The 26,185-nt window shown below is 45.3% G+C and overlaps 1 protein-coding gene across 3 annotated transcripts in view; it reads right to left on the bottom strand.

Annotated features, from left to right (window-relative positions):
* The window catches only part of cfap92 (cilia and flagella associated protein 92 (putative)), a 185,710-nt gene extending 162,096 nt beyond the window's left edge, over positions 1-23,614 (bottom strand). For all 3 annotated transcript variants that reach the window (XM_072472553.1, XM_072472552.1, XM_072472551.1), the window contains exons 1-6: positions 23,414-23,614; positions 22,915-23,302; positions 21,016-21,197; positions 11,461-11,665; positions 8,765-8,884; positions 698-761 (exon numbers count right to left, since the gene is read on the bottom strand). In XM_072472553.1, coding sequence (XP_072328654.1) covers positions 698-761; positions 8,765-8,884; positions 11,461-11,665; positions 21,016-21,197; positions 22,915-23,302; positions 23,414-23,422 — 968 coding nt within the window. In that variant the 5' untranslated portion in view covers positions 23,423-23,614. The remainder of the gene's footprint in view (positions 1-697; positions 762-8,764; positions 8,885-11,460; positions 11,666-21,015; positions 21,198-22,914; positions 23,303-23,413) is intronic.
* Positions 23,615-26,185: the final 2,571 nt, after the last annotated feature.

The raw sequence follows: 26,185 nt of genomic DNA on the forward strand, positions 1-26,185 counted from the left end.
CCCATCGAGTCTGCACCGACCCACTTAAGCCCTCACTTCCACCCTATCCCCGTAACCCAAGAACCCCTCCTAACCTTTTTGGACACGAAGAGCAATTTAGCATGGCCAATCCACCTAACCTGCACATCTTTGGACTGTGGGAGGAAACCGGAGCACCCGGAGGAAACCCACGCAGACAAGGGGAGAACGTGCAGACTCCGCACAGACAGTGACCCAGCGGGGAATCAAACCTGGGACCCTGGCTCTGTGAAGCCACAATGCTATCCACTGTGCTACCGTGATGGCAACAAGAAGCTGTCAGCCTCTGATTGGTCAGTCTTGGCGTGCAGTACTTCTGTTGCCAGGGTTCTGAATCCTAGGGAAGGCCCAATGGGAGCCACTTAATTGTCTGAAAGGCGGCTAATACCATTGTGCCTCCCCCATGGAACTGAGGGATGTTCCCCACTCGTTTTCTGACCCATGGGCAAGACTCCATGGCCAATTAAATACCACCCTGTGGGTGTAAATGTACTTAAAGGTAGCGCTATATATTACAGTAATGTAGCATTTACTGCAACACCGCCTATAAGACAAACATAAAGTAGATTTCAACACTTAATTTTTGGTAGTGATAAAGGAAATTATCTTTGGTGTTTTCACTGTATTGGCTAGCGCCGCTTCAATAATGATCTTTGTAGAAAGTGAATGGCTATTTTACCTCTGTGGTTGGAGGGCAGCCTTGCTCGTTTCTGGCAATCCATCGTGTGATGAGATAACGGCATCTGTGCAGCATTATGGAAAGAATTTGAGGAAAAGAGAGAATGCAACTTTAAAAAAGAACTAGAATAAAAATCCTATGATAAATAACCATTTTTAGTGCCAGTATCTCATGATGACGATTATGAGAATTATGAGGTCCTGTGCATCATGAAAATTTAAGCTGTGTTGTGTTGTCTTAACAATCTCAGCAACCAATAATTTGTAAAAAATAAATTTAGAGTACCTAATTCATTTTTTCCAATTAAGGGGCAATTTAGCGTGGCCAATCCACCTACCCTGCACACCTTTGGGTTGTGGGGGCGAAACCCACGCAAACACGGGGCGACTGTGCAACCTCCACACGGACAGTGACCCAGAGTCGGGATCGAACCGAGAGCCTCGGTGCCATGAGGCAGCAGGGCTATCCCACTGCGCCACCGTGCTGCCCCCACACTAACCAATAATTAGTGGTCTGGAATTCACTGCCCGAGTTGGTGGTGGAGGCAGAGGCACTAAACTCTTTTAAAATGTACTTGAATCTGGACCTGTAGTGCTCTAAACTACAGGGCTATGGACCAGGTGCAGGAAAGAGGGATTAGAAAGGGCACCTTGTGTCCTTGGGCTGGCATGGACCAGATGGGCCGAATAGCCTCCTTTTGTGCTGTTATTTTACTATGATTCTATAATTATAATTTGTTCCATCGATTGGCAATTTTAAACAATTTTATATGAGACTATAGTGTAATGTTCAATGGCTCAATTGTTCTGTGTTTGGTTATGTGTGTCATAATATACACACAAGTATATGATGGTGCACAGACAGACAGTGAGTGACACAAAGGATGACCAATGAACATACAGAACACAGCAGCCAATCACCAGACAGGACACGGCCACTATATAACCAGGGGGCACTAGTTTTCCCTCTCTCTTGGGATGCAGCCTCTGAGACAGTCAGAGCCTGTGAGCAACAACTAGAACATACACCATGTGGTAGTAAGATAGTCTGGTCAGGTTAGCCTCAGGTCTCCAGTCAATTCAGCATAGTGTCAACCCACAGTTCAAGCATGTTTAACAGTTAAGAGTTTAATAAAATAGAGCTGCATTTCTTCAAGTGTTGGAAGTCTGTCTCTCTCTCCTTGCAGACCCAGCTTACCCAACACATCAATGTGCGTGTCTGTTGATTGAACTATGCTCACCACACTTGATTAGTAAGCCTGGATGTGGAGCAGAAAAAGTAAACAAACTGCAGAAAGAGCTGGAATCTAGAGCTGAAGCATAGAGTAGACATTTTAAAGCACTGTGAATAAAACCTGCTATACACAGAAACTAGGTTAATCGCTGCGTAACCCTGAAGAGAAAAAAACAACATACAGCTCTGAATTTTACGCTTGGCATGCACACGAAGTCAGTGGGGACGAAAGCAGATGTAGAACCTGTTCCTGGCCAAGATGGCGTTCTCCATGTAATATCATGCTGGGTGGCCTATTCAGCCCGAACCAGCATGAACCATGTCACTTGGTTGGGCTGAGTGTGTGGCTGGGGCTTAGAACAAGTCGGGTGCTGGGTCCAATGGGAACCTGGCATGAAGGTTCCTCGCATCTGCCTCGACATCGTTACACTGTGTCTCCTGTGGGCTTCAAAGTCACTGGAATGGGATGTTCACCCACACAGCTGGAGGCGATTTCCGGCCTAATCATCTGGCATATTGTTGTCATGTGTCCCTAGAGAGGTGTAGCCTCCTGTGGCACTGGACCTCGGACATTTGGAGGTAGATGGAGCACTGCCTGTAGACTCTAGCCACTGGATAATGGTGTTTTGTGCAGACCCTACCACCTTAATCACTTGCTGCCCTCTCAAAGGTCTCGCCTGGGACTTGCCCACACTCACCTGGCCTCCTCTCCCTCCTGCCCCTCTCTTCCCTTTAGAGGAGGTCCCACCAGCTGAGTATACTAGTGGGTGAGATTCTCCGACCCCCCGCCGGGTCGGAGAATCGCCGGGGGCTGGCGTGAATCCCGCCCCTGCCAGTTGCCGAAGTCTCCGGCACCGGAGATTCGGCGGGGGCGGGAATCACGCCGCGCCGGTTGGCGGGCCCCCCCACGTGATTCTCCAGCCCGGATGGGCCGAAGTCCCGCCACTAAAATGCCTGTCCCGCCGGCATAGATTAAACCACCTACTTTACCGGCGGGACAAGGCGGCGCGGGCGGGCTCCGGGGTCCTGGGGGGGGGGGGGCGCGGGGTGATTTGGCCCCGGGGTGTGCCCCCACGGTGGCCTGGCCCGCGATCGGGGCCCACCGATCCGCGGGCGAGCCTGTGCCGTGGGGGCACTCTTTCCCTTCCGCCTCCGCCACGGTCTCCACCATGGCGGAGGCAGAAGAGACTCCCTCCACTGCGCATGCGTGGGAATGCTGTCAGTGGCTGCTAACGCTCCCACGCATGCGCCGCCCGGAGATGTCATTTCCGCGCCAGCTAGCGGGGCACCAAAGGCCTTTTCCGCCAGCTGGCGGGGCGGAAATTCGTCCGGCGCCAACCTAGCCCCTTAAGGTTGGGGCTCGGCCCCCAAAGATGCGGAGCATTCCGCACCTTTGGGGCAGCGCGTTGCCCGACTGATTTGCGCCGTTTTGGGCGCCAGTCGGCGGACATCGCACCATTTCCGGAGAATTTCGCCCACTGTCCCCATTAGATGAGATGCACAAGGACCTGTGCCTTGCAACAAAGGCTGCACTATACTGTAATATTCAAGCAAACCTTCCAGGGGTGACGAGGCCTTCAAATACAGCTAGGTAGGCTTGAAAAGCTGGATGTCAAAAGACAATCTGACACAACTCTGAACTGAGACAGCAACAAACTTGCAAAGAAACTAAATGTTCTTGAGCTCCAGGAGCCTCCTATCCCACTAACCCATAATTTAAAAACAAGTTAATGTTGACCACCCATCCATTTTGCCTATGCAATGAACAGAAGCCTTGCTTGAGCAATGTAAAATTGCATTGAATAGGCCAGTTAATGGCCTGAATTGTCCCTTTATTGGCAGGTTCAGATATGACGCATGCACACGCTCGCTGATCTCAATTTGCACGTATGTGTGAAGACGTTAGAATGCACGCCCAATGTAATTTTGCACAATTTTATGTTTGTTTGGTTTGAGCATCTTCCCAGCCTCAGGCCATACTAATCATATCACTTTCTAGCAATCTCCTTGGTTGCTGCTAATTATGTGATTAACTTACTTGTTCCACATTTTTCAGGTAGCATCATAGAATCAGTAGAAGAGGCCATTCGGTCCATCGCGTTTGCACCAACCCTCTGAAAGAGCACCCTACTTAGGCCCATGCCCCAACCCTACCCCCTAATAACCCCACCTAACCTTTTGGACACTAAAGGGCAATTTAGTGTGGCCAATCCACCTAACCTGCGCATCTTTGGGCTCTGGAAGGAAATTGGAGCACCCGGAGGAAACCCACGCAGACACGGGGAGAACTTGCAAACTCCACACAGACAGTGACTGGAAGGCTAGAATCGAACTGGGTCCTTGGCGCTGTGAGGCAGCAATGGTAGCTACTATGCCACCATGCCACCCACAAACAGGTGTCTGACCAATGTTGATGATAAAAACGCAACTGATGGTCAGGGATTTTGCAAATTTGTATTTGATCCATTGGTCTTAAGTAGCATGTAACTGTGTTCACTGCTTTGAATGCTGTAATTGGTCTGTGGAGATAGTGTGCTTAAGAATCTTACCAATCATTGTCAAAATACAAAATGTCAATATAAAAAAGATGGAAGCATGCAATTATGTAGTACCAGGAGGCAAGCAGTGATTGATTTTACAAAATATACATTAGAGATTTCTTCATGTGAGTGTTATGCTGTGTGAGACATGCTATATACCACGACTATATCAACTAATTCAGCTTTTATTGACACAATGCTCTGGGACTTTTATTCATATTTAAGGGATCAAATTGCAATTTTCTATGAAAACCCAACCAATGATTGCTAAGATGTATTCCTTTATCCATTAATTCAACTTTTATCTCTTATTTTGTTCAAAACAAGATGATTAGCAAAAGATACCAGGATGTACTAGCCAGTTACAGACTTTCAAAGAAGGGTCAGAGGAAGTGTATGTATGAGGACACAAGTCGAGCACTGAGGTCAGGGAATAGAGGTGTCGGCAGAAGGGAGGCAGTATTCTCAGAATACCAGGGTCTGCAAAAGAGCTAGCAGAGAGGGCTGCCATATGGGAATACTCTTAAAGTTGGAATTTAGAAGTAAAAGTCTGAGGTTGAGTAGTCCCTCAGGCTGGGTCTCGAGTGTCTGGTACCACTTAATGGGTGGGGTTGGAGGAAGCTGTAATGTGGGTTTGTCACTCCTCTGTGAGGGGCATTGATCTGTTGCACTAGGAATTATTGACATTTGGAAGCACTTGGGCTTGGCCGAGGCTTTAGGAACATTCAAAGGGGATGGAGAAGAGCTGGAGTTTTAAGGTTTAACAACAAAGAGGAGCTGAAAATTGGAAGCAACGTAGAGAGTCCTGCATTTTTGTGCTACTGGGAAAGCAAGTCATTGAGTTTTGCAGCACTGTGGGGATTTGTGTGGTGGTGGTGGTGGTGGTGGTGGTGGTGGTGGGGGGGGGGGGGGGGTTGGCGGGCGAGGGGGGGGGGGGGTTGGCAGCACTGGATTTTGATAGTGGTTCTTAGGATGTGGGTAAAAGGTCAGCAAGGGTACCCAACTGCACTAAGTGCAGACACATATAAAAGCAGCCTAGTCTCCACACCAGGGGCACGGTGGAAATAATGTTGGCAGACAAATGACACAGAACAAAATAACCAAAACAGGAGCACAATGTCTGCAATATCACAATAAAAGCAAATGCAGGAGAAATCATATTAACAATAATGTGGTGAATCTTGAGAACCCACTTTCGCCAAAGCAAAAGTTCAAAATTGAAAGTTTAGAATAACATCTCAAGTTAGGTATTCCAAACTGATAACACTGCCGCCTCACGGCGCTGAGGACCCGGGTTCCATCCTGGCTCCGGATCAATGTCCGTGTGGAGTTTGCACATTCTTCCCGTGCCTGCGTGGGTCTCATCCCCACAACCCAAAGATGTGCAGTGTAGGTGGACTGGCCACACTAAATTGCCCCTTAATTGGAAAAAAATAATTGGGTACTTTAAATTTATTTTAAAAAAATATTACAAGCAGAGCCGCAAGCTCCTGAAATAAGAGAAGGGTTGATAAGGAAATGTTTTTCAGGGATTTATAACACCACAAAGGCAAGAGCATAAATAAATCTATTATTCAGCCGTTTTATTATTGGTTTTAGTGTTATCTTTCTCCCAGCCAATTTTCAGGTAGAAAAACTAGATGCCACCTCAAAACACAACATAAAATATTATAAGGGATTTTAATGGTTCATCTATTTTCTCTCGTTGGTATATTTCATTCACTTCTCTTCCTTGGTATGAGAAAGCCCTAGACATCCCACCGTCATCGTCAAAAAGGGAAGTCCCCTGTTGTTATTAGGAACAAGCTTAAAGTCCTTTCAGAAGATTCATGCAAATTTGGTTTCCATTGTGTAAGTCATGCCCACCTCTTTGGAATATCACTGTGCCACCAGCTGCTTCCGGTGCAGCCCACAAGGAAGGTTCTCTTATGCCCCACCATCCCCCCCACCATATAAAACTTTGGTTAGGCCACAGCTAGAATATTGTGTGCTGTTCTGACATTATCAGAGAGATGTAATAGCACTGAAAAAGGTGCAGAAGAGGTTTCCCAGGATGTTGCCTGTCCTGGTGAGTTTTAGTTATGAAGAGAGATTGGGCAGACTTGGGTTGTTTATCTTGGAGCAGAGGGGACTGAGGGGGACATGATTGAGATATATAAATTTATGAGGGGCATAGATAGAGTACACAGGAAGAAACTTTCCCCTTAGTGGAGGGACCAATGACCTGGGGGCATAGATTTAAAGCAAGAGGCAGGAGGTTTAGAGAGGATGTGAGGGGAAACTTTTTTACAGAGCGTGGTGGGAGTCTGGAACTCGTTGCCTGAAAAGGTGGTGGAAGCAGAGGCCCTCATAACATTTAAGACGTATTTAGATGTGCACTTGCAATGCCAAGCCATACAAGGCATTGTGCTGGAAAATGGGTAAAGAATACTGTTGTAAACTGGCACAGACGTGATGGGCCGAAGGGCCTTTCTTGTGGTGTAGACCGCTATGACTCTTTGACCAATGCCCCGTATAACTAAAGCATAGCAACCTTACATTTATGTTCAATTCCTCTCGTAATAAAGGATAGCATTCCATTAGCTTTCTTGATTACATGCGGCACCTGCATACTAACCTTTTGTGACATGCACAGGAACACATAAATCCCTCTGCACGCAGCATTCTGCAGTCATTCTCTATTTAATTAATATTCTGATTTATTCTTCCTGCCAAAGTGAACAACTTCACACTTTCCAACTTTATAATCAATCTGCCAGATTTTTGCCCACTCACTCAACCTATCTATATCCATTTGCAAAGTCTGCATGATTTCTTCACAACTTACTTTCCTACCTATTTTTGTGTCATCTGAAAATTTAGCTACCATCCTTTTTCTCTCCTCATCTAAGTCAGTGATGTAAATTATAAAAATTTGAGGCCCCAGCACAGACCCCTGTGGTGTCTACGCACTTAAATTCCCATCCTGCCCACTGCATTCGCTTATGCTGCCTGAAATAGTCCTCCTAACATTTCTTCTACCAGAAATGACCAGATCTTGGTCTCCTTTTCAACTCTGGTTCATTCTGTGCTAGCTCCATTGTAATGAGGCAACAGGTACAATATTGGGGGCATCTTGGGCCCCAGCATGAACCCTGAGCCTGCCAGGCACCCAAAAACAGGAGCACCTGAATTTGATAGCAAGAGTGTATTGCAGAATAACACCAGCAGTATGAGTTCAATCCCTGTAATGGCTAAAATAGTTCCTTGGCCCTACCTCCTTGCCTTGCCCCATAGTGATAGCATGGAAAGAGAGCGAGAGAAAGAGAGAGAGAGAGAGAGAAAAACAGATTGGCTGATACACTTCATTTTAGAAAGCAGAGTATTATACCATGTAAGACACACGCATTATATTGCTGCTATATTAGAGCTCTGTTGTCATGTGAGAGTACCTTTAAGAAATGGGTGTTTAAGAAATGTACCTTTAAGAAATGGGTGTTTATCAGTGATGTCAGAGTGTGGGTGGAGCTGGGCTGTCTGTCAGCTTTTTACTTTCCTTTTAGGCTGTTTGCTGCAGGGTATTTTTTTTGGTTTCGTTTTTCAGTGTTGGAGCTGAAGCCAGACAAAGAAGGTGTACTGCTGTTCTCTCTGCCATGAAAAGACTATCTCTTGATCATTTGGTGATTTCAGAATTATAAATGTTCTCATTATGCAAACCTGATGTGCTTCTGTTAAAAGGTGTTTCTTTTGTCTTCTGGATGTTGTTTGGGAAGTTATTAAGGATTACTTAAGTGTTGTATTCTTTGGGGGTTGTATTTCAATTGATGGTTGCTAAGATGTTCACTGTATGTTTTAAAAAGGTTAACTTGAGTTCATAGAATAAACAATTGTTTTACTTTAAAAAATACTTTTCCATTTCTGCTGTATCACACCTGTAGAGTGGGCCGTGTGCTCCCCATACCACAGTCTCGTAAAAGTTGTGGGTCAGGTGAACTCCATGATACACTTTGGGGTTCTCTAAACCCTGGCCCATAATACTTTTCACTTTGAGGGCACAAGCTATGAAATTTTCTGAAGAGAAAATCTATTGATGCCGAAATAGTAGATGAAATGCTACCCAAATTCTATTGTTTGCAAACGACAATCATCTTTTTTTATCAAGCCCGTCAATGTTAGTGGATTAACGGAGTATCATGCTAGATGTCAGCTTTCCTACTTCTTTCACTTTCTTATTCAGAAAACTGTTCCTAACGCACCAATTAAATAAAAATACTATCAAGCACAACAACTAGATTTTGTGTCCTCCGATTCTTACCTTGTTCACCAAGATTTATTAACTCTTCAGGGTGTATATCATCAGGCTTTTTATAGGTTGTCACGAGGGGACTGTTTTCTAACAGTTTCAACTGTTCATGAACCAAAAGCTTTTCTCCTTCTGCCAAAAGGAAAGTCAATCGGTCAGACGGATCCTTCCATCAGAATAATGACAATAACACATGCCTTATTTGTTTTACAAAATGCTCCTAAAGACGCAAATGTTGTCCCAACAAGTTTTCTATTAATTTATAGGTGACGCAGGATTTTAAAAATAATTAAGAATAAATTTGTAAAGAAAAATCCAACTGATCTGTCTCCCAGTGAATATCTTCTTGTTTTTGTCTCCTCCTTTGATGGCACAGCTGAGAAAGAAGTTTCATTCAAAGGCAAAGTGTGTTGCCGGGCCAATCGACTGTCCCACCACATTGCCGTTTTACAAGTGTTTTCTGAATAGCAACGGAACAAACCGTAACATATTTTATCTTTGATACTTTGAAGATCCAGTCAATTCCTTCCTAAACCCAACCATCTAATTTGAATCATTTGCATTCAGGTGCTTAGTTTGTTAAATGGGCTTCCAGCTCGGGAGCATATGTTGATTATAGCTTTATTTGTATTGTATGACAAATAACACCATAAGACATAGGAGCAGAATTAGGCCACTCGGCCCATCGAGTCTGCTCCGCCATTCAATCATGGCTGATATTTTTCTCATCCCCATTCTCCTGCCTTCTCCCCATAACCCCTGATCCCCTTATTAATCAAGAACCTACCTATCTCTGTCTTAAAGACACTCAGCGATTTGGCCTCCACAGCCTTCGACGGCAAAGAGTTCCACAGATTCACCACCCTCTGGCTGAAGAAGTTCCTCCTCATCTCTGTTTTGAAGGATCGTGCCTCAAGTCTGAGATTGTGTCCTCTGATTCTAGTTTTTCCTGCAAGTTGAAACATCCTCTCCATGTCCACTCTATCCAGGCCTCGCAGTATCCTGTAAGTTTCAATAAGATCCCCCTTCATCCTTCTAAGCTCTGAGTACAGACCCAGAGTCCTCAACAGTTCCTCATACAACAAGCTCTTCATTCCAGGGATCATTCTTGTGAACCTCCTCTGGACCCTTTCCAAGGCTAGCACATCCTTCCTTAGATACGGGACCCAAAACTGCTCACAATACTCCAAATTGGGTCTGACCAGAGCCTCAGAAGTACATCCCTGCTCTTGTATTCTTGCCCTCTCGACATGAATGCTAACATTGCATTTGCCTTCCTAACTGCCGACCTAACCTGCACGTTAACCTGAAGAGAATCGTGAACAAGGACTCCCAAGTCCCTTTGTGCTTCTGATTTCTTAAGCATTTCCCCATTTAGAAAATAGTCTACTCCTCCGTTTCTCCTCCCAAAGTGCATAACCTCACACTTTTCCACATTGTATTCCATCTGCCATTTCTTTGCCCACTCTCCTAGCCTGTCCAAGTCCTTCTGCACCCCCTGCTTCCTCAATGCTACCTGTCCCTCTACAGATCATTGTATCATCTGCAAACTTAGCAACAGTGCCCTCAGTTCCTTCTTCCAGATCATTAATGTCTTGTGTGAAAAGTCTTGAAAAAGACCCCTTTATCCCCACTGTCTGCCTTCTGCCAGTCAGCCAACCCTTTATCCATGCCATAATCTTACCCTTAACATCATGGGCTCTTAACTTATTTAACAGTCTCCTATGTGGCACCTTATCAAAGGCTTTCTGGAAATCTAAATAAATCACATCCACTGGTTCTCCTTTGTCTAACTTCCTTGCTCCCTCCTCTAAGAATTCTAACAGATTTGTCAGACATGACCTCCCCTTGATTGAAGCCGTGCTGACTCAGTCCTATTTTATCATGCACTTCCAAGTACTCCGCAATCTCATTCTTAATAATGGACTCTAAAATCTTACCAATGACCAAAGTCGGGCTAACCGGCCTATAATTTCCTGTCTTCTGCCTTCCTCCCTTCTTAAACAATGTTACATTAGCCACTTCCAGTCCTCTAGAACCCTCCTTGCCTCCAGTGATTTCTGAAAGATGACCACCAATGCCTCCACAATCCCCTCAGATATCTTTTTTAGAACCCTGGGGTGTAGTCCATCCGGTCCAGGTGATTTATCCACCTTCAGACCTTTTCCTCAGTTTCCTCAGAACCTTCTCCTTAGTGATGGCCACTACACCCACCTCTGCCCCTGATTCTCCTGGAGCTCTGGCATCCCACTGGTGTCTTCCACCGTGAAGACTTATGCAAAGTAACTATTCAGTTCCTCTGCCATTTCTTTGTTTCGTATTATTATTTCTCCAGCCACATTTTCCAATGGTCCAATGTCTATTTTTGCCTTTCTCTCTTTTCAATATATATCTTTTATATATTGAAAAAAACTCTTCCTAGCTTCTTTTATATTACTAGCTAGCTTGCACTCATATTTCATTTTCTCCCCACTTTTTGCTTTTTTGTTGTCCTCTGCTTGCTTTTAAAGGCTTCCCAATCCTCTGGTTTCCCATTAATCCTCGCCACTTTGCATGTTTTTTCCTTTGCTTTTATGCTGTCCTTGACTTCCCTCATCAGCCTTGTTTTACTTGTTTAATGACTTGAATTTGTGCTCTTTCCATAAAATCTGCCAAATTATTTATTAGATTTATTGAGACAGCAGAATATTTCACAGCTTCCACCTCACCTGTTATCTCCTTCTCCATGAGGAGTCGCAAACCCTTGGGCCGATCAAACTTAGCCTTGGAGCTCACTTTCTCTTTACTGTCCCATATTTGAAGTGTAATTAGATGAGAGCCTAGTCTTAACAGTAGTTCTTTAGTGATTGGCAGCTCCACATTATGACGGAAGACCAACCACAACCGTTCACCATCATCCCAAGGCCTTAGAACCTACAATTGTATTATGATAAAATAAATAGTTTTAAACATACCTTAATTTTATCTCCTGTTAAAACTGTACATTTTCATAAGTTTCTTATGATAATGAAGAACAATGGAACAATGCCCCCCCTCTAATTTCTTTTTGCTGTGCGCAGTCTATTTAAGTGCATGCAACCTTTGAATTATTTTGCATGGTGGTGTACAAATGGTAACTTAAAGGGGACAACTTTGCTCGCCCTATGCAGGAACATGTGGATTGCTGTGTGACTGCTCAGCCTCAAGGGAGCATTGTCTCAGAATGTCAGAAAATAGTACCAATGATTATTGTTCGAGATGCTGTCTTGAGTGAAGCCCAATTGGTTTAAACATTGCATCTCAGCAACAACATGAGCCTAGTCGTCAAATGATTTCTATGTAAATCTTAACTGCACACATATTCTGTCTACAAACCCTACTTCCTATTGTCACATTTCTGTGTCATCTTTTCCCATTGTAATTCCACATTTCCTATTGATAGTGTATGTCCACTCCATAATTTGTTGATGCTAATTAAATCATTCAGACTGCAATTTCAAAAGTGAAATTGTTGGCCATGTTATTCTCAGTAACTGAAATTTCTAATGTCCAAAATAATGTTTCAAAATAATATTTCATTTTATAATAAAAAATATACACATTTCACAATCACATGATTACATTTACCAATAAGTGAAGAGGGCACTCAGTAAAGCGCATACCTCCTCTAGACTGTATTAACATTGTAATACATAGCTCTTCCTTGAGGCTTTACCTGCCTGGTTGATGCTCTACAACAAGAAAGCTAGAAATAAATCTTTGTATAAAGAACTTCTATTGTATTAAGGAAGCTTTGGGCCAACCCAGAGCCAACAACCTGCTCTGAAAACTCTGTTCACATTCTGACAGCTGTGATAAATTGCAGAACAGCAGTTGAGACAAAACACAACATTCCAAAACAATTAGTAATAGTGAAGAGGGAACAAAGTGGAGCACATACCTCCATCAGGTTGTGTTAATTCACTATTATTACAATTTATGTAGTTATTCACCAAGGCTTTTCCCTACCTGGTTTCACTACGAAGTGGAAAAGTAAATATTTTTATTAAGAGCTTCCACTGAGGAGGTTACAGACCAATCCATTTCCAACAGCGTGTTCTGAAAACATTGTTCACATTGTGACAGCTGTGGCAAGTTCCACTACAACAGCTGAGACAACCCAAACATTGTAAAATAATCCATAACATTCCAAATCAAACAACCTACAAACAATCCAAAAGAAAATGTCAATTCACCCTATCTCCCAATGTTAACAGATTCTTTAAAATATTTCAGAAACTGAATCTAGATCAACATCTTCACGAAAAACTAATCAGTTCTTCCTTGGGTTTGTTACAGTAATTATCTTAAAAAGTGAAATCGTGTCCAATTGTTCAAATTTGCTCCTCGTGCTTTCCACAGCCGTTGACATATTTGATCGTATTGTCCTTCTCCAACACCTCTCTACTATCTGGCTTTGTGGGTGTGATGAATGTAAGTAATGTTATTGAATCCTGGGTTAAGATACATAAAACATGATTGATAGAATGGTGATTAAGTTGTCGTAAAAGTGAAGCAATCATTGATTTCCAGATGAAGTGTTCCGCTAACAGATTTTGAGAAATATTTACTTGATTACAGATAGCTCGCTAATGCAATATTGTTTAGGTTTGAAGGACCCTGGCATGTAGATAATTTGTGCAGAAAATTATGTTTGTTTCTGGCTAATCAAGTCAAGAGACATCTAAGAGAGAAAATAATGCTTTATGCTTTGGGTACAGATGTTGTAATCAATGGGAGCAGCCAGGTCTGTCTGAAGAGTCAGTAGGTCCTAGAACTCTAATCTACATAGAGGTGTTTCAGTTTAGTCTGAAAGGTTCTCACTCCAAAGATTTTGCACGTAGAAAAGCAAGTAAAACCCTGTTTGTTAACTTTATTCATGAGTGGTATTTTAATATACATTGGTTTGCTTAATTGGAACATAGTGGCAAGTTTAGGAAATAAGTTATTTCTTTATTTACGAACTGTTGTAATTGCTAACTGTAAAACTATTTCTTGTTGCTAATGTGATTAATTCGGTGATTAAATTAAGTTTGTTTTAACATAAAAGATACCTATGGGTCAGAGTTATCGCTCCTGTAGTGCAGTAATATTTCCTCACAGTTTACAAATTGAAAGTAATTGGGTCTCATTCGGGATCCAAACAGTGGGACAGTTCTTGGTTGGTTGACTCTCTCCTATCCAATCAGGGCCAGATAATCTTTAGCAATAGCTTCTACTTGCACTGCAGTAAATCAAGTTGAAATCCATTCTCAGTTCCTTCATCCATAAGCTGCTATTGACAACATAGGCTGGAATTTAGGCAGTTGGTGGAGTCCCCAAAATGGACCCAAAAGCTGGCAGGAACCCTGCGCTCAGACATCTTGGGACCCCCAGCCGCATTTCTCAGTGGTCCAGCAACTAGTTAATTGCCTTTGGAACTTCCATCTATTTGGAGAACGAGAGCCTGCTTCCAAGATAGATGTGTCAGTGGGAGAATTGGAAGCTCAGCTGTCCCAGCAGTGCCACCAGGAATGGTGGTGTGATTGCTTGGACTGCACACAGCTGGTGGATCTCATAGGATCAGTCCACCCCTTGCAACTTTGTAAGTAGAGTTTGGGTTACTGGGACCACAGGCAGGTTGCAGCGAGGGGGGGGGGGGGGGGGGGGGGGGGGGGGGGGGGGGGGGGGGGTGGGGGGGGGGGGGTTGTGAGACTGTGGAAGTATTGCCCAGGGGTGTGGTCTCTATGTGGGCACACAGTATCTGATTAAGAAAGTTCCAGTCCAAGTCCACAGGGAGACTACCATGGTTCTCTCTCTATACAGTGGGTTTCCCATCCACTGCTGGTAAGGTGCCACCAGCAGTGGGAAGAGGTTTTTACTTGGCAATGAAATAGTACAATTGGCCTTGGGCAAGAGGACTATCCTCTACCTTCCATGTTGCTGGTAGCAGAGAGAGGGTGATGGGCACACCAACCCCCCCCCCCCCCCCCCCCCCCGCCTCCCCCACCACCACCTTCCCTCACCATTTTACCAGCCTCCACCTCCCAGCTCATCCCTAGAGAGTTAGCACAATCCAATCTATCATGCGCAAAACTGGAGCAATATTCACATTTGTCTCAGCTCTACCTCTCATCAGACTACTTGATCACAATTTGTCTCAGGTAATTTTGGTAATGCGTTCCCCCTAAACACTGAGAAGATTAAAGCATTGTCTTCATCCCCCCCCCCCCCCCCCCCCCCCCCACACACACACAAACACAAACGCTGTACTCTGACTTCATACTTCTTAGCTAAACACTGTTTTAGGATTTTGGGGATTATGTTCGTCTCCAAACTGAGTTTCTGAGCTCCTCTCCACCACCACTGAGTTTCTGATCTCCCATCCAACTGCTGCCCTATCTTAATCTTTCCAATACTTTGATGAAAGGAATTACCACAATTACCTAAAAGAAAATTATGTAACAAGTAGCCTGAGACATAGTAGAGAGGTTGGCTGAGTATCAGCAGTGTATAGGCTGAATATTACGCAGGGGAGGATGTAGGGGAAAAGGAAGCAAGGAGGGGGTTACACTTAGAGGGGGCGAGGGGAGCACCTGTAATCAGCAAACGTCAGGCCCAAGGATAGAACCCCTCTCTTTCTCCCTGTCCTTTGAGGAGATTTTATTTTAAATCGGGCTGCCCACTCCAGCCCAACTACCCATGCCAAACACATTATGGTGTGGGGAGTGTATTGTCAGGGTCAATTGGGTCGGTAACAAGACCAATTGACCCATAATTAAATATGGCAGAAGGGCTACTGATTTCGGCACCCACCAACCCGGTATGAAGATGATGGGGTGGGCCCTATTTTACTGACCCCCCCCCCGCCGAAAACATGCCTGGCAGGGGCGCATACAATACAGCCCTATGTGTCGATGCTGCTCCAGGTTTTCAGATGATGCTGCCAATGATCAGAATATGGATGACAGGGTTAAGGATGGATTCTCGGGAGATTCGCAAGTGGACATGGAGCTAAAAAGGCAGTTTCTTGGCCTTTTCATCTCCAAATGTGTTTATTGCAGTTTTCTCTTGACTGACTTCCATTTTTCAACTTTGAAACTTCAGCTCATCCAAAACTCTATTGCTGTGTCCTCTCCTACACAAATTCTCATTTGCCTACTACTCCTATCATCACTGGTCTACTGTGGCTTGCAGTCCCTCAACATCTCTAACTTAAAATTGTCTTCCTTCTATTTAAGTGATTCCATAGCCTTGACCTTCTCTAGCTCTATAACTTCCTCTTACACTGTATACTACCCATAAAATTTACTTCAATCTCTTGTGCTTTTCCTCTTCCTTTGCCCTACTATTGACACCCATGCTTTTAGCAGCATAGACCACCTGATTCTCTTCCTAAACCAGCTGTCTCTCCATCTCCCTCACCTCCTTATGATGTTTCTTAAAATCCACCTTTTGGTCAACCTTTGGTCATTCCTTCAAAAATGTCCTTCTTTGGCTTGGCATTTGTATTTTTTTTTATATACCTCTGTGAAGCACCTGGAATTTTTTTCTATGTTCAAGATGAAATATATATTGTAAGTTCTATATTAAAGAACATGCATGTCGTTGTTGGTGTACATAGTAATAGGAGATGTAATAATGTCATTTCTTAACTCCAGGCAATTAGATCATGTGGAATAAAGGGCAGATTAAAGTAAAAGTAAAAGAAAAACATAAATCTAACTTTTAAAGTGATAAAATGATAGGCAGAAATAAAAACAGAAAACGCTGTAAATTAGTCAGCATCTGTAAAAAGGAGATGGTTTAATAATCAGTCTTGCTTTGAAGCAACCTGGAATTTATTACGCAAGCCACTCACATTATCTTTAAAATACCACCTGCAAATTTAAAGGTCTCATGCACTGAAATGAACAAGCCATGTGCAAGAAAAAAATAAAGGGGACAATGGTTATGGTGTTTTGTGTTTGGACCTTTCTTCAGAATTGAAATTAAAAAGTTGATGAACAAAAGAAAGAGTGAAACACATGATTAACAACAATGCAATAATATAATTGTATTCAGAATTTCCAATACGGTTGCATTGTATTTCACTATCGTTGTTTTTTTATTGTATTGAAAACATATTAAATGAATCAACCCGATAGTCGCAATATTAGATCTACAGATTCGGAGGGTGGTATTTAATGCAGGCAATGGGCGGCTGCTCACTGCCTGGAGAGCCAGTGAAAGGCCCATGTGCCCACCTTTGGGGCAGGCCCACCAAATTGTGCCCATTAGGTATTTAAGCAGGCAGCAGCAGGCCATCCCTGGGATCTATGGTCCTGGGGGAGGAGATCCTTTCCCTCCGAGAGCTGGCAGCCAATGAGAGGCCACATTGCAGGCAGTGCCAGCAGGAGAGGTGGTAGCTACCGACTTGCACCCACCAGAGGACCAGGATTACTGAGAGACTCCAAGCCAAAGGTGAGTAATGGTGGGATGGGGGTCACGGCAGAGAGAGAGAAAGGGTTGACAGCAAGAGTAGGAGGTGGCTTTCAGCAGGGACTCTGTCCCGAAGCTGGTTCCCTCGATCAGACACTAGTGAGGGAAGAGGACAAGCTGCTGGGTTGTGCTGTAGGAAGAGGGAATGCACCTCAGTGCGGCTGGACAGCTGGTTTGTGATGCTGAGCCTTATTCATGAAGGCCCGCCTTCTCAATATTACCCCTCTTCTGTGGTGATTCTCAGGTTATTAAATCAGCACCAGTCAGGACTTCTGGTGGCAGCCATAGTTTGAGTGATCGCACATTTGGTGGCTCACGCTCAAGGCGGATTGTTTTGGACTTTCCCTGCCCAAAGAGCATAGTATTGGAGGGCAAAAGGTACAGGAGTGCCTGGAGACGATAATACTCCTCTGGTGTAGTTGGTGGATGAATCCGTGGACAAGGAGTGGTGCAAGAAAGAGCAGAGGGAGCTGGAGAGTCTTTGTGGTGCGCCACAGGAAAAGATGGCGAAGGACAACGGGGACTGATTGCCCAGTGGTCGAAGAAGCAGTTGGTAGAGTTCCTGATCAATACGTTTCAGCAACAGAGGAAAGAGGCCCTGGAAGATCTAGCCAAGGTGGTGGAACCACTGAGATCTGGGAATCGAGCGAGTTGAGCAGAGGCTAGAGTCTCAGGGCTAGGTGATCCAGAAAGTGGAGGAGGTGGTGGGGGAGCACGAGGAGCAGTTGACCTCGTTGGTGGCAGAACTAGGAGTGATGCGAGAGAGCCAAACGAACCTGAGGGAGGTGGAAGATTGGGAAAATCACTCCAGGAGGTAACATTTAAGGATTGTCGAGATGTCTGAAGGCATTGAAGGTGCGGAGGCCACTGTGTATGTGGCAAGGATGCTGAAAAAACTGATGGGGCAGGGGGCCTTCAGTCAGTCTCTGGTGGTGGATCGAGTGCACAGGGTGCTGAGGAGGAGGCTGTAGGCGGTCAAGCCGCCAAGTGCGATGATGGTGTGATGCACCACTTCCTTGACAAGGAGAAGGGAAGGCAGTTGTCGGCAGATGTGAGGAGGCTACTCAATGTAATCATAATGCCTTTGGAGTGGGCAGGAGGTGGAGGTAGTGGTGGCGATGGACATGGAGAAGGCGTTTGATCAGGTGGAGTGGGCATATTTGTTGGAAATGCTGGGGCGGTTCGAGTTCGAACAGGGATTTGTAGATTGGGTCTGGTTGTGAACAAGCGCTGGTCGTGAGCGTGCGGATGAACCGAGTGGAGTTCGGGGTACTTTGGGCTTCATCGTGGGAAGAGGCAGGGGTGTCTGCTCACCCGCTGCTTTTCGTCTTGGCAATAGAGCTGCTGGCAATGGCGCATAGGGTGTCAAGGGACTGGAGAGGGATCGAGCGGACGACTTGTTATATATTTTGAAACCGGTGGGCAGCATCAGACACATCATGAAGATAATGGGGAAATTTGGCCGGCTTTCGGGATACAAATTGAATATGGGAAAGAGCGAGGTATTCCCGATTGAGGCCAGAGGCAGGAAAGGAGACCAGGGGAGTTGTTGTTAAGGATGGTGGGGGCAGGTTACGGGTATTTGGGATCCAGGTGGTGCGAAGTTGGGCGCTGTTGCATAAATTGAACTTAGCTCGCCTGGTGGAGCATGAAGGTGGACTTTAAGAGTCCACTGTCGCGGGCAGGTCAGATGCAGACAGTGAAAATGACAGTGCTGCCGAGGTTTTGGTTTGTATTTTAGAACCTCCCAATCTTTGTTCCCATGTCAGTTTTTTCAAGGTCAATGGGCTGTCCGGGTTTGTGTGGGCGGGGAAGACCCCATGGGTGCAGTGGGCTTTCTTGGAGCAGGAGCGAGGAATGGGGGTGGGTGGGTCGCTACCGTGGCCGAACATGATGAATTATTATTGGGTGGCGAACATTGCTATGGTAAGGAAATGTGCTATGGGAGAGTAGTCGGTGTGGGGGCGGGTGGAGGTGACATCATGCAGGGGTATGTGTTTGAGAGCTTTGTTGTTGGTGCCTTTGCTATTCTCGCCAAGCAGGTACTCTGTGAACCCAGTGATGCTGTTGACCCTAAGGATGTGGGCAGTGGAGACAGCATTTGGGGCTGGAGTGTGCCTCGGTGTGGGCGCCAATCTGTAGTAACCATAGGTTTGCGCCAGCGGGGCTGATGCGACATGTAGCGGGTAGCGACAGGCAGGGATTGCGCACTTTGGCGATTTGTTTATAGGGGGCAAATTTGCGGGGCTGGTTGACTTGGAGGAAGTGTATGAGTTGCCCTGGGGGAATGGATTTAGGTACCTGCAGGTTCGGGACTTTGTAAGGAGAGCGATGTTGTCTTTTCCTAAGCTTCCGCCCTAGGGTTGCAAGAGAAGGTGTTGTCGAAGGTCGTAATAGGAGAGGGGAAGGTGTCAGATGTCTATAAGGAGTTGATGGAATGGGAGCGAACCCTGGTGAGGTATATTAGGTGTAAATGAGAGGAGGAGCTGGGAGGGGAGGTGGGTGCTGAGACGTGGGCAGGGGACTTGCGGAGGTGCTCGCATCGTCGTCATGTGCAAGGTTAAGCCTCATCCAGTTTAAAGTGGTGCATAGGACCCATGATGGTGGCAAAGATGAGTAGGTTCTTTACGGGGTAGAGGATAGGCGTGGGCAGTGTCCGGGGGCTGGCTCGCGAATCACGACCACATGTTCTGGGCGTGTCCGAGATTGAGGGGGTTCTGGCAGAGGTTCTCGGAGGATGTCTGATGTGATGGGTGTGGAGGCAATTCCATGTCCAGAGGTGGCGATATTTGGGACTCGGAGCTGCCGAATGCGGGATTGTGGATGAGCTACCTGGTAGAATTTCTGAGGCTGAAGGAGGTCAAGTTCACTTTGAGGGGGTCGCAGAGGTGTTCACACTGCGCTGGAAGCCGTTTATTGATTTCTTTAAGGAGGATTGAAAGGTCAGCAACAGGGGGCGGGTAAGGGGGTTAAAAGGGGATGTCGGTAATCAAGGTGCGGTTGGCATCAGGGGAGCAGGTGGGGTGTGGTTGTTTATTGCTTATTGAATTGTTTTGTTGTTCTTCTAATTCTTTTTGTGTACATATGTTAAAATGCCTTGAATGAAATATGCTCTCAAAAAAATCACCGCCAGTCAGCTCTCCCTCTCAAAGGGGAATGCAGCCTATGGTCATCTGGGACTTTGGTGACTTTATTGTTTTAGTTTACATCTCAGTGAGTGAGAGATCCTGGACAAACTACTCCATGTAGCACCGAGATCCTGGACATGCTGCTCAGTGACAATTTATATCAATAATGTTCAATGGGAGGAGGGCCTAGCTGGAAATATTTAATAATGCAATTAGTAGCATAGGATTTAAACAAATCTGTATCTTTCTACACTGGTAGGAATTGGGCTGTTGTTACCCAAGGGTTATAAATATAATCAGATGTGGGCTGAGTGCCTGGTGTTGGGCATTGGAGTAGTTGATAACAAGAGGGCAAATGGCAAAGAGAAGGAAGGGCTGACCCATCAGCAAGGACAACACAATAGAAATGAAGAGGCTGGATAGCCGGAGATACAAATTGAAAAGACTTAGAATTGGGAAAAGCCAGCAGGAGTGAATGGACGGACTGGTCAGATTCAAAGAGTGAGGGGCAGAGGCAAGGAGCCTGTTTATTTCTCTGGATTTAAATCTCCTTCAGGAAGATAAAATGAACACAGAACCCTATTTTTCACTCATATCTATCCTACTTTATCCCTGAATTAATAATAGTTGCGTGATTTCTATGAAAAAAAATTCTACCTGGCTGTCATTTCCCATATAGGTCTTTGCAGCAGATCCAAAGGTCACTAAATCGAGTTTCATTGGTTCAGCATTTGGAAGTAGAGACAATTCCATATGATAATATTTATGGGGTTTGGATGCTTCCATTGTCCTCACTGATTTAGACATTTTGAGGACTTTCTTTTTGTCACCCTCAAGCCCTAGGTAAGAAACACATATTCCATAATTAATAAAATCAAGTGATTATTCTACCAAAAACAAATACGACCACAAAATGGGTTGCATCACACATACCAAATGTCAAATAGCATAAACTTCAATATAGCATAGCTATAAAACTGTTAGTTATTTTTTTTATTCGTTCTTGGGAGATGAGCGTCGCTGGCTGGGCTAGCATTTGTTTCCCATCCCTATTTGCCCTTGAACTGAATGGCTTGCTTAAGCCATTTCAGCGAGGGGCAGTTAAGAGTCAGTCACATTTCTGTGGATCATTTCTGTGGACGTGTAGGCCAGACCAGGTATGGGCAGATTTCCTTCCCTAAAGGGCATTAGTGAACCAGATAGGCTTTTGTTACAATCAGCAATGGTTTGTTTCATGGTCACCATTAGACTTTTAATTCCAGATTTTTATTTAATTCAAATTTCACCATCTTCCACATTATTAATTAATGGAATTCTAGATGCATTGATCATGACCACGGGGCAAATCTATGAAAAAGAGTTCACTTTTTGGGGATACTTTTCTGGACATTTTCAGTAGACACAAATATCATTGTCTGAACAAAGTATGCAGTCTTTGGTGTTTTTGTTTTTCAAATGTTGGCATAACTGAAGACCCTCTATTTATTGCACAATAAATTGTGGCTTATATAACAGTGAACCTGATCATTCACTCTTCATTTTGCATTTAAGGAAAAACAACATTATTGGCAATATAAGCAAAATCTTGTTTGCCATAATAGCGCATTAACCATGTTTGATTAATACCACTATTAAATTAATCCTTGTGAGGTTAATGCTTCCATTAAAATAGCAGGTGGATTTTTAAATGGAGGTGTTAAATAGTTTTATGCCAATATCAACAATGGTCAGTAACTGTTTCAGTAACTTCATTGCAGTATTAATGTCAGCCTACTTGTTACAATAATAAAGATTATTATCATTATTATTTTAATCCTTTCTGCAATATTGGCCACATGGCTTCCCTTAAAGATAAAAAGATTTCAACTGGGTGAAGGGTACTGGCATTTTGAAGGCCTTTGAATCACAATAATGACACTTTCACAGGGGCTGGTTTAGCTCACTGGACTAAATCACTGGCTTTTAAAGCAGACCAAGGCAGGCCAGCAGATCGGTTCAATTCCTATACCAGTCTCCCTGAACAGGTGCTGGAATGTGGCGACTAGGGGCTTTTCACAGTAACTTCATTGAAGCCTACTTGTGACAATAAGCGATGTGCATTTCATTTTCATGTGTTTGTAGTGGCATTTTCAGAAAACTTAGATGTGAATTATGCGATTGTATCATGTGCCTATTAATAAGATCAAAAGGGTTTCCAGACAATGTAATAATAAACTATTAAAAACATAACATGAAGCCCCCCCCCCCTCTCCCCCTTCTCCCCCCTCGCCTGCGATGCGGTGGTCCTCAGGTTAAATCACCACCTGTCAGCTCTCTCCCTCAAAGGGGAAAGCATAGTCCTCAACGACGATGGCGACTTTACCTTATTGAACTATTAAAACAATTTGCTTTAAGGCATAAAGCTGAAACCATGATAACTAGAAGGACATGAAAAGTCAGAGAGTGCAACTAGGAAGTCCTTGACTTATACAGTCACAAAGCTGAACCTTTTCACATTTGTCTGGCGGGGAGTGTTTTCCGATGCTTCAATCACATGAAAATGAAATGAAAACATACCGTTCGGAATGCCCAGCGTTAGGGTCACGGTGAACTTGACATAGCGAGGAGCGGGGGCAATGTAGTTCTTGTCATGGGAGATGGGAATCTCGGGGAGGACCACACTGGAGTCGGGGCTCCTAGAGTCGGGACTCCTGGACTGGGAGCTCCGCGATGGGGTCCTGGTGTGGAGGCTGGGCGATGGACTCCTGGAGTAGGAGGTGAGCGACGGGCTCCTGGTCTGAGAAAGAGAGCTGAGCCCCGTGCTGTTTAACTCGGGTGTGGGGCTTAATGATTCGTCCTGATCCTGCTCTGATGTCCTTTCCCCACCGCCCTTGAAGGTGACTGCTGGACCTTTGTCGCCACCTGCTCCAGGGGCATCGCTGCCATCCTCTTGGGCAGAATCGTCCTGTGGAGGAATGACAGAAATAGCAATCGTCACTACCGTCTGAAGCAGAATAAATCAGCTAGGTTCAGTTCAGGTAAACTTTCTTTACGGTGCTTTGTCACCCTGCCTCACCCTTTCCATTCTGAAAAATATAACCTTGTCTTTTTGAAATAAGTGACAGTGGTGGCAGAGTTTAAACAGGAGGATGGGGGGGGGGGGGGGGGGGGTTCAAATAAACCAAGCCTGCAAAGAATAGCAGCACAGATCAATCTAAATCCCAGGCAGCATCTTTTTGGTTGTTCCTGGGCTGCTGCTGCTGCCTCCCTGCCTTCGGGCGCTGTGGCCACTTCACCTCTGGCTCTGCCCGGTGCCAAAGTTTCACTGTAACTTTCCGTCGCATAGCAACAGACCGCACCACCCTCCGCCGCGACCGCGCCGGCTATCCCTCCGCAATCGGCAGACCACGCCCATCAAAGTTCTCAGTCGCTGATTCTGCCGCAGCCCTGAGTACAAACTGAGGGATTGTAACAGAACGCAACACTTCCTTACATGTTTCACTGGCTCAGTAAGCTCTCTGTTGGTAAACTATCTTCCTTTGTGATTTACTTCAGAACTTTTGTCAGCCTGTGCGGGGCGGGGGAAGATTCTCAGCTTCGCCCTCCTCCTGGTCACAGGCCATTCTATATACCCCCCCCCCCCCCCCTCCTTGTTTCTCCTTTGTAGACCAGTATTTTTCAAACTTTTTTTCCAGGGATTCATATTTACCAACCAGCCAATCTGCGGTACGCATGCCGGCCGACCTTCATGACCCACCGTTGTCGCTTACCTTTAATGCGACAGGTGAGCCTTGTTGGTCCTCACAATCTCACCTGCCTTGTTATTCAATGTTACATTTCTGTATGGGTTGTCATCAGAGGTCCTGGAGCTCACACCAGCATTGCTGTGTCCTGTTGTGGACTCACCTGAACAGCTCACACCACCACTGCTTTGTCCTGTTGTAGACGCTCCTGAGCCACTCCAGCAGGTTTAGTTGTGAGATCCTGGCCTGTTTGTTTCTCTGGAACTCTCTTCCTTATTACAAAACAATCCATTTTCAATTTTACAGTCCTGTTGCTTGTTTGCTGCTGACAAAATGGAGGATCGCAATCGCGCCCTGAGCACGTGACGTCGGTGTTTGGGATGCGTGACCTGCTCTCTGCCGTCGCTTCAGACAGGAAGATTGAATTTTAAAAATAATCATCTGCTGGGTCAGCGCACTGACACCAGGAGGAGACGGTGTTTCTTGCTGGACCATCCGGGCATGCGTACTGATGAGCAAACACGCATGCACAGCGCGCCCGTATTCTGAAAGCCGGTCACGGCCGTCATTTTTTAAGCCGGTCGTAGCCGGCATTTTTAAAAGCCGGCTGCTCCAGTCATTGCGCATTAATTCCCGCGATTGGGAACACCGCGATGGATGGCTCCGCGACTCTCCCGACACCCGCCCACGGCCCACCTGCAGATTGTGACCCCAACTTTGAAAATGACTGTTATAGACTATTCAAACTATCGCAGTCACTCTACACCCCAGCCGTCAACCTGAAAGTTTTGGCACGAGGCTCGGGTTAGTAATGCCAATGTTCAGCAGGACAGACACCCCAATTAAAGTATCAACTTCTTGTAGGCAAGGGCTAACCACCGGCCACATGGATGATGATGGCTTTGATGCACAAGCCGCACACACACACACACCCGTGTACAACATGCATCCAATGAAAGCATGAATAACCTCAGTCCGGCTGGCCTCTCTCTGCAGCACAAACCAGCTGGCCAGCCAACTGAGCTAAATCGATCCCCAAGTTAGTCCACTACCTTGACTGTTCTGGTAAATCCCACAGTACCTGGGCGAGTTGGGTGTCGAAATTCATTGAGGCCTGCGGTATGCTGCAAGAACTTGCCCTCTAGGAGGGCAACCCCTTGGCATCAGGAATATGACAAACTGCTCGGGAAAGAGAAGAGACAGGAGATGACATAGACAGCCACTTCTGCCCAGTTGTCTGTGAATTTCCCCAACCGTGACCCCAATTCCCCATTTGGCAACTCTGTCACTGACCATCACAGTGTTTGCTTGGACAGAACAAAAAATAGAAGCTACCACAAAATGAACATTCCAAACTAAATTTATAAATCAAATCTTTCCATACGCATACAAAGGTCAACCAATAACTCTTTTACATTATTTTACTGTCTGCCCTCCATGTGCCTTTACCTGTCCTAGTACATCTACACACTTTTACCCCAGTGATTGTGACATGGCTGGTGCAAGGCTGCTGACTGTCAGTGGAGGAGTACGCAAATGGATTACTTTGAGCAGCTCTGGGCCTAAAAGGCTAGGCATGGATTGTACCATCCCAACATGAGTGGCAGCAGTGTGAGCTGACAGGCTGGCAGGAAACAGCTCAGGCACTAGCAGAGAGGCAAGGGTGAGAGAATTGAATCCTAAGAGGTGCCGCAGATTCATGCCCTACAGAGCCACTGCCACTTTCCCAGGGCAGCACCTCAGCAATCCTAGTAATCTTCTGGAGTATAGATTGCTAAGCTGCTGTGAAACCATGCAAACCCCATTACCTGTTGTATTGTACAGCCTTGAGGGCTGCAGTCTGAGCTTACACGGCAGCAAACTAACCTTGCCTTATTTCAGTTTGCACTGCAGCACTGGTGGAGCCTGCTAATGGTGCAATGGAAGCTGAGACATTGCGCATCAGGCACTATATCATTGTTGGGTCCAAAAATATGCTTTTGGAGTTGGTCACATCCATGAAGGAAATGATGGGATCCAAGCTCTGTGCAAAGCCCAATGCCAATTTGATATTTGTCTCCTCTGTGGACAATCACTGCAAACTTTCTAGCAGGTTCCCACTGCAT

This window comes from Scyliorhinus torazame, chromosome 13, assembly GCF_047496885.1.
Source record: "Scyliorhinus torazame isolate Kashiwa2021f chromosome 13, sScyTor2.1, whole genome shotgun sequence".
In the NCBI taxonomy this organism is placed as follows: domain Eukaryota; kingdom Metazoa; phylum Chordata; class Chondrichthyes; order Carcharhiniformes; family Scyliorhinidae; genus Scyliorhinus; species Scyliorhinus torazame.